The following is a 9,075-nucleotide window of genomic DNA, read 5'->3' on the forward strand; positions in this document are numbered from 1 at the left end:
AAAAAAATATTTTTACACTACTCTTGTATTTATATTTATTTTCAGTCATATCCCATTTATTTATTTATTTTGGACAAGGAATATGTACTCCGGAACAAAGCAAATGAGCTCCAATAACCCACGTTGTTGAACAGTCTGCATCAGCATTGGCTAGTGTTGGAGAGAAAGCATAATTTGTTGCGCTATATCTACTATCTGTTGATGCGTTTAGTCTAGTGAATGAACATTACAAATTAATGAATGAGAATAGGATGCTTAACAAGATGCTGAGATGATCGATCGTCGCTCAGATACATCCTTAGAAGGAGGTCAAGCCGACAAAGTGAGGCCAAAAAAATTGGATGACAATTTCCCAATTCATTTGTTTGTAGGTGTAAATCTTTAGTTGTCAGTTTTTTCTTGAGATAAAATTATTTTTTAAGATTCAAAATAATTGTATTTTAGAATTTGAAAAAAAAAATTATAGAGTATTTTTAGAAAAAAAATTTCTTACAACATGAATTTTTTCAAATGCTCTGTATCCAATTAATTAAAAAAAATTATTACAAAAGTATACATCAGTAAAATGTCCTAAGAATATTATTATTCACAAATTCATAAACTCTTTCTTTTAATTTTAATTTTACAATTTATAATGATAAAAATATTTGAAAAATTAATTCTTTGTCAAACATATTTATTGGTAGAGTTATGAGATATATAATGAGAGAATACAGTTTCAAACCGAAAATACAATTTGTTATTTGGGGGAGGAATTTTTAACAGTGTGATATTTATAAGTTTTACTCTTCATTTTTGTCATTGATTTCTAACCATCTAATGGTTATTATTTATTTGAACTTAATAATTAATTAATTGGTATATGGAGGGATTTTTTGACTCCAGTGTAAAAAACTTACAAATCTTACTCCTCAACTCAGTCGTTGATTTTCATTTATCTAACAATTCTTATTTATTTGAATTTAATAATTAATAAATTGGTATAACTCTCTCTCTCATATATATATATATATATATATATATATATATATATATATATATATATAGGAGAGAGATATTTTCACTTCAGAGTAAGACTTACAGTTATAATTTAGGAAGTCATACTAATTAATTAATTATTAATTATACTATAAATGACAACAATTGATTTCCGTCCATCAACAGTTGAGATATAGAGTAAGACTTCTAAACTCTAGAGTCAAAATAACCCTTCCAATATATATATATATAAGGGTTTATATTCATCATGCAACATGATACAATCACTTTTTCTACACACACAACATTTTATGGGCCAGCATTTCTTGAAGCAAAAAAAAAAAAACTAAGGCACAGAAAATAAATCTCTATAACATGACAAAATCACTTTTTCTACAACATAACTTTTTTAAAACCCATATATATATATATATATATATATATATATATATATATATATATATATATATATATAGGGGAAGGTTATACTTACAACCTATTTTTGTTTACAACTTCTTACAATCATATCTTAACTGTTGATTTTCGTTAATCAACGGTTATCATTTATTACGAATTAATAATTAATTAATAAATTTGTTTTGCGAAAATTTTAACCGTTGATTGGCGAAAATCAACGATTAAGATATGGTTGTAAGAGGTTGTAAATATAACTTCCCATATATATATAAATATATATATGAAAAATGATTTGTCATGTTACTGGATCTAAACTTTGGTAAATGATTTGTCATGTTACTGGATCTAAACTTTGATTCAGTAAAAAAATTATAACTATGTAATCTGGGTAGTACATAGTTATAAGGGATAGGTTATTCTACTTACCCTTATTTTGCCTATCTTTGCCTACCCCTCTCAACATCGTTAGATTATAATCTCATCTAACGGTGGAGATTTTTGGGATAAAATAAGTTCTTTTATCCCTTTCTTTCTCTCATGGTTTCCCTCCCTTTCTCTCTCCTCCTTTATGAAGACATAACTTTGTTTTGACTTGTGAAAATTTCTTCTCGTAATTCCCCTCACTGGCATTAATACATCACATGGGCATCGAATAATTTGTTTTCAATAACCAAATTTCGAAGAAGATCGTGATTTTCATCTCTCTCAAGTGTGAAAGAGACCGCCATGGTTGTAGGGAAAATATGGTGTTTCCTCTAGTTGAAATTGATTGAGAAAATACTTGGATTATGTTGAACAGGGTACTATACCTTAGCACTTCCCCCCTCCCATGATTTCAAAATTATTGTTGGGATTGTTGTTTTTTTTCTGTTATTTGAAATTTGAAATGCTATAAAGAGAAAGAGGAGGAGAAAAAAAAGATGGGAGGCAGTGAGAGAAAGAAAGAGATTAAAAGGGTTATTTTATCCAGCAAATCTTCACCGTTGGATGAAATTATAATCTAATGATGTTGAGAGGGGTATGCAAAAGTAAACAAAATAAGAGTAGGCAGAATAACCTATCCCTGAAAAAAATGATAGTTGTGTTAGAAATATGATTTAATATATAAACTCATTCATATGTCTTCATAATTGCTTAAGTTTTTTGGGTTAAAATAATTCACAACGAATATATATATTAAAACTTTTGAGTTACACACACACACACATATATATATATATAGAGAAAGTGTGGTTATACGTACAACTTATTATAATTACTTAATTTTATATTATAACTGTTGATTGGTTTTAATCCAACAAATATATACATAAATATATATATATATATAGGAAAAGTATTTCTACAGCCACTTTAGATAAGGTTATCTACAACTATCCCTTTTTAACTAAGGGCCTGTTTGGTATGACGTATAAGGCATGATAGTATAAGCTTATACTATACGTTATGACATTTTCAGCTGTTTGGTGTGACCATCGTATAGTATAAGCTTATACAGCGTAATCCCTTAATACATCAAAACGATGTATAACTTAATCCGGCCTAAGGGTGAGGGATAAGACCTGATAAGAGATTGATGTATTAACATCGTTGACTAATGTAGTTCTTAAAAATTCATATATTATTTTAATATTAATCAATTAAAATAAAAATTTATTTTTCAATATATTAATTTTTAAAATATTGAATATTTTTATTTTTATAAAAATTAATTTATATTTTGGACACACTAATCAATAAATTTTTATAAAAATTAATATCATATGACATTTTTTGAAGAATTATATAAATTCTTTATTAAAGGATATTTTTATTAAAAATATATATTTTTATCATATATAGTATTATACAGTGCATTGCCAGATACTAGATGATATTATCTTATACAATATATTATTTTATACAATACCGCGCCAAACGCTTGATAGTATTAAAATTCAATCAGGTCTTATACAATCAGGCCTTATACTATCAGGTCTTATACTATAAGGCCTTATCCTATACTATGCACCAAACATGCCCTAAGTACGACTGGTAGTACTTAGTTATAATAATAAAGCTGCTTTTTTTCTCTCTCTCCTCAGACACTATCGGCTGACGTGGCGGAGAGAAAAAAATACATTTTAATGTACGACCGATCGTACTTAGTTAAAAAGGGGTAGCTGTAGACAACCTTATCTAAAGTGGCTGTATAAATGTTTTTCTCTATATGGGATGAATATTTCTACAACCACTTTAGATTAGATTATCTACAGCTACCCTTTATAATTATGTACTCCCGGGAGTATATACTTATAACATTAAAGTTACTTTTGAGAACCTGTCTGCCGATGTGGAAAGAGAGAAAAAAGTAATCTTAATGTTATAACTATGTACTCCCGGAAGTATATAGTTATAAAAGGGTAGATGTAAATAACCTTATCCAAAGTGGCTATAGAAATATGAAATATTTTTCACACACACACACACATATATATATATATATATGAGATAGGTTATTCTACCTACGCCTACCACTCTTCAACACCATTAGATCAGAATCTTAATAAGAGAGAGAAATGATAAAGGTAGTTAAGATTCTGATCTAATGGTGTTGGAGAGTGGTAGGCAGAAAAAAAAAGTAGGTAGAATAACATGTCCCTATTAGATGTGTTTATCATCCGATCCAAATCGTGGTGACCAAACCGAAAAACCAAATTAACCGAAAATCGAAAAATCAAAAACCGAAAAATAAATCACAAAATTTAATTGGATTGGATGGGTTTGTGAAAACTAAGCCAAGCCAAACCGATCCAATTATTCTCCAACCTTATCATCTACCTGCTTGGGCATTTTCCCAATCATAGCCCAAAAACCATATAGTAAAATTTTAAATCCAAAACTCATTAACCCATCATGTTGAAGAAAGTGAGTTGTGCTTGATCTATGTTATGCTTTTCTTTCTTTTTTTGGTAAGATAGATTCTATATTTTTATTACATAGGTTATTGTTGTACAACAGCTCCTCCATAGGGAGAAGATTTTTTGTGGGACGGGACCATGGTGGTCCCTCCCAAAAATAGAAAAAAAGGAGGGATGGAGGGGGGAAAAATCAAAAAGAAAAGGGTAGAAATGGAAGAAAAATTTTCATTTATAGAAAAGGGACCACTGAATAAATGGTGGGCCTGGAGCATGTTAAATTTTTTCTCCATAGGATGAAAATTTGGGTTACTTCGTATCTCAGGCAACCATATTATAAATTTTTTTGTTGAAAGTGAAAGATGATAATTTAACTTTTTGTTGTGCAATGCTTCTAGATTGCACAATAATCATCATACAAACTTTACAAAGTCGATACATATAAAATACATGTTATTTGCCAAATAATCATCATACAAATTTTAGGCTTTTCCAAAAACTGAAAACCGGTCTCATCCAATTGGATTGGATCGGATCAGATTTGTCAAAAAATTCAAACCGAATGGATGATTACATGATTAAACCAAAGGGATTGGATCAGATGATTTTTACTTCCAAAATCGATCTAATTTAGACCGCGAACAACTCTAGTATATACATATTCTATATATATATATATATAGGATAATTATTCTATCTACCTCTTTTTCTGTCTACCTTTGACTATCACTCTAAAATATCATTAGATCAGAATCTCAACTAATCTTTATCTTTCTCTCTTCTCTTGAGATTCTGATCTAATAGTGTTGAAGGATGATAGGCAAAAAAAAGGTAAGTAGAATAACCTATTTTTTTTTTAATATACAACTATATTTTTGTTAAAAAAAGATTAAAAGGGACAAAAAAAAAAGTATCATTTATTTGAATTAACAGCCAGCTGAAAGTATGGGAAAAAGGAAGAATAGTGGAGTTCAATAATTACTTAAGTGCATTGAATTTGAAGAAGGCCTTTATCAAGCACTGCATCATACTCAATACAGTACACACAAGCATAGCAGCATACGACAAATTAATATCGCACCTAAAATTATGGTGCACTTATCACCACAATCATGGGTTGGGAAGTGGGGACAAATATCTTAGAACTACCTAGGATGATATTTGTGGACCATACAAATTTAGCCATGACAAACTAATCAGGAAGAACAAAACATCTTTTTCCATCAACTTCATATATTCGATATCCATCAACTTCAGCTTGTACTCAATTTGTGGCTTAATTAATGTGCAATTTGTTCAAACAAGTACCTATCTAATCACAAGAGTTACTATTATCTGAATATATATCAACGAGAGGGATTGCATGTTTGGCGGATGATTATACAATGTAAGCAATGCCCTTGTTCATCGATCATTTTGGAGTTTTTAAAGATTCTACTTGATATTTTCCACGTGGTCCTCTCAATCTAACGAAGAGCCTGTATTCATCGAAGGTCATGGCAGTGTAGAGTGCAGGTCTATCAGGCTCTACCAGCTCTTTTGCAGGCTCTATTGGTATGTCACTTTTGGGGTTGTAGAAGAACGCTAGGGAAACTCTCTCTTTATTTGGATTTACTATCACTCTGTGCTCTACACTCTTGTAGATTGCATTGCTTAGTACCTTGTCAAACACAAAACAAACAAATCATGACTTTCATATTGATAAGTTACTAAAGATCTTGAACTTAAATTAGAAGTAACATCGTCATGCAAACATAAATAGAGGTAAAGATCTACGTTAATACCTTATAATACCACGGAATTGCTCAAGCAAATATACATTTAAATATTTCATGGTAGTGCTCATTGAGAATGAATAACATGAATTTCTTTTTAGGAGCAATGCTATACATCGTATAGTGTTTTTACCGGAGCAGAATGTTCTTGGCAATATCAGTGTCATACGCATAAAAATCATTATCATACGGTTGTGGGCAGCCAACTTATTCTTTTTTTTTTTTTTTTTTTTGCTTCATGGAAGGAATAATACTCATGCACTCACTAGGTGCTTATTTGCACATCTATTTTGATTTTTACATAGTACATATAAGAGAAGTTAATCAATCAACTTTTTTTTTTTAATTAGAATATACACTATACGAAATCAGGATAGATTCCTTCTATATTTTAAAACCCCACTTTATATCTAAACTGTAGTCTTTTAGTTGAAGCCTTTAATTCTCAATTATTGGAGTGTGCTCTAACCTTATTTAATCAACATATTTTAAAAAAATTCATCTTGGTAAATGTTCTGGGGTGAACACCAATGTCTAGCGTAGAGGCTATATAGTAATTATATTTACGGAGCAAGTAGAAAAGATTACTGGCACTAATGATCCAACATCTCTAGCCAAATTTCGTTGGGTAAACAATAAAGGGGTGGGTGATTGTATAGCTCTTGGGGCATTAGATTGTAAGGGTGAGCAATATGAATTGTTCCGACTCTCTAAAGGTACTGTAGCGGTATATATAGATTCTCTGGAAGCAGTTATGGTAATGTGGAGTGACCCTAAAGCGGTTACCAAAAATAATGATCGTGAATTTTGGAAGGCTGGGTTGTGGGTATAATCCCATGTCCCGGGCTACCCTTGGCCATTGCGGTCCATTAAGTGGGAAGACCAAAGTCATTCCTCAGGCGGGATCCCCCGGAACAGTGGAAATATTTTACAAGGCGCAATGTGTTGTCTTTTGAACATTGTCAAAGATGCAATTATTTACTAGTCATATTGTATATGATTGGTAGATCATTGGTCGTAGCTTTTATTTGATGAGGGTATAATTGGTCACTACAACTAATGGGAACAGAACTTACAGTCACAAACCTAGAAAGGTAAAAGCAAAATCAAGCTTGTAATATAAAATCATTTATTGAGAAATGTCATGCCAATAAACAAACGACCTTATCGTTAACCCCTGTGGCCATTTAATAGGACAAATGTCTATCCGCTTTATGTGTGCGCGCTGATTGTGCAATAGTGAAAGAACATTCTTTATAATAAAGATCTCAATCAATCAAATTAAACCCATATTAACGAGGATAATGATATTTCTACACGTACCAACATACATCCTATTTACACTTTGTTTATTTGAGTAAGAAAAGATAGAAAAATATATATTAAAATGTGTGTTTTACTTTGTATTATTATTATTTGAAAAAGGATATATATAGTATAAAAATAATGTAATGAAATTGATGTCCAAGTATCATCACCCCACCCCCCAGTTGATCCCACGTACTTCATGTCCTAAACCATCCCGACGTCAGAGGTATAAACTAGAAAATATAATTAAGAATATCTCGCTTCTACCCAAAAATAAATAAAATTAAACATGAAATGAGATATGTGCTCAGAAACATTGTAAGGCCACATCCATCCAAAAATATGACGAAGAACAGAAATAAAAATAAAATAAAATAAACGCCTCAACTTGTGTGTCCCCTCCATGTGACAGATTCATGTATCATGCATGAATGAATGAATGAATTTTCAACCAAACATTCTCTATAAGGATAATTGAGAGAGAGAGATTATTGACCTGTATTTGGTCACCAATATTGACAACAAAGGCATGGGGAGCAGGCTTCACCGTAATCCAATTGTCACCTCTGCGAACTTGAAGACCGTGGACTTGGTCATCTGGAAGCAAGAGTGTCATGCCTCCTGGATCTGAATGCGATGATAGACCCAGAGTCAACTCTGGCTTTGGACATTTTGGGTAAAAATTCACCCTTAGGCATGCACCAATGTCTTCACCTCCAAAAGCATTCTGAAGATAATCCTCTTCCAATCCTAGGTTTATGGACATAACCTTCATCAACCTCCCACATAACTTCACCAACTCTCTCCCATACTCATCAAACACTTCCCTGCATTCAATTTAATTTTCATCCTTGTTATGTTACATACACAAGGACCACACACACTGACACACACACACACACATATAACAAAAATACATAATAATAATTAAGTTCATGATCATTTTATTATATTATAATATGTATAATGAACCTGCAAGAGGGAGGCAGAGAGGGCCATTTGTTGTAGTCCTTCAATGACAAGGGAAGGTGATGAAGATAATAGTAGTCACTCCAATCAAGAATAGCACCCTTCTCAATTCCAAGCCTGCTACCATACCCTTCATATGTTTTTGGCGAGTTTGCATATTTCTGTTTCACCTCCATGGGCAAGTGAAAGAACTGACGCCAAGTTTCCCTAGCCATGTCCATCAATTCAGGGCTAATCCCATGATTTACGACTTGGAAGAAACCCCACTCATTGCAAGCCTCAGAGATTTGCTCAAGTGTTGAGGCTCGGGCATCTGGGTCATCACCATATAGAGCCCCAAGTTCAATGATTGGGATGTTGGCATCAGCATCAGAGCTTATGATTAATGGACGGTCAATAGGAGGCTTGATATACCTTTCAGGGATTGAATCTTTGCAGGTTTCGGACAAGGATTGAACACGGACTATTGGTTCGGGCCAATCTTGTGGGCTATTTTTTATCATATTTTCTCCAAGTTTATTATTAGTAGGCTTGATTTCCAAGGTACTCTTCATCATATATGATACATATATGTCACAAAAGTACTATGAAACAAGTTCATGATACGTGAGTGTCACATAGAGAAAGAGAGAAAGGGAGAGGGATACGAGAGATGATGGATTGGGAGTGGGACTTTAAATGGGGGAAAAAAAGGGACATGGGGGCCATTGTGATGTGGGGACTGAAATGGA

At 32.1% G+C, this 9,075-nt stretch overlaps 1 protein-coding gene across 1 annotated transcript; it reads right to left on the bottom strand.

Annotated features, from left to right (window-relative positions):
* Window positions 1-5,703: 5,703 nt before the first annotated feature.
* On the bottom strand, window positions 5,704-8,853 carry LOC133296692 (jasmonate-induced oxygenase 2-like). The gene is made up of 3 exons (XM_061495744.1): window positions 8,348-8,853; window positions 7,872-8,202; window positions 5,704-5,952 (listed from the first exon to the last, which is right to left on the bottom strand). Exons 1-3 carry the CDS (start codon window positions 8,845-8,847, stop codon window positions 5,704-5,706), a joined length of 1,080 nt encoding a protein of 359 aa, XP_061351728.1. The 5' UTR covers window positions 8,848-8,853.
* Between the last annotated feature and the right edge of the window lie 222 nt (window positions 8,854-9,075).

This window comes from Gastrolobium bilobum, unplaced genomic scaffold (assembly GCF_033153095.1).
Source record: "Gastrolobium bilobum isolate Gb01-03AN ecotype WA unplaced genomic scaffold, APGP_CSIRO_Gbil_v1 utg6129, whole genome shotgun sequence".
NCBI lineage: Eukaryota > Viridiplantae > Streptophyta > Magnoliopsida > Fabales > Fabaceae > Gastrolobium > Gastrolobium bilobum.

What these genes read in the sequence shown, in the direction of transcription:
- LOC133296692 (XM_061495744.1), bottom strand. Translation starts at nt 8,847, where the DNA reads ATGATAAAAAATAGCCCACAAGATTGGCCCGAACCAATAGTCCGTGTT. An exon ending in TCTCTGCCTCCCTCTTGCAG is followed by an intron (nt 8,203 to 8,347) that starts GTTCATTATACA and finishes AATTGAATGCAG; the next exon opens with GGAAGTGTTTGATGAGTATG. An exon ending in ATATTGGTGACCAAATACAG is followed by an intron (nt 5,953 to 7,871) that starts GTCAATAATCTC and finishes GTGTTTGACAAG; the next exon opens with GTACTAAGCAATGCAATCTA.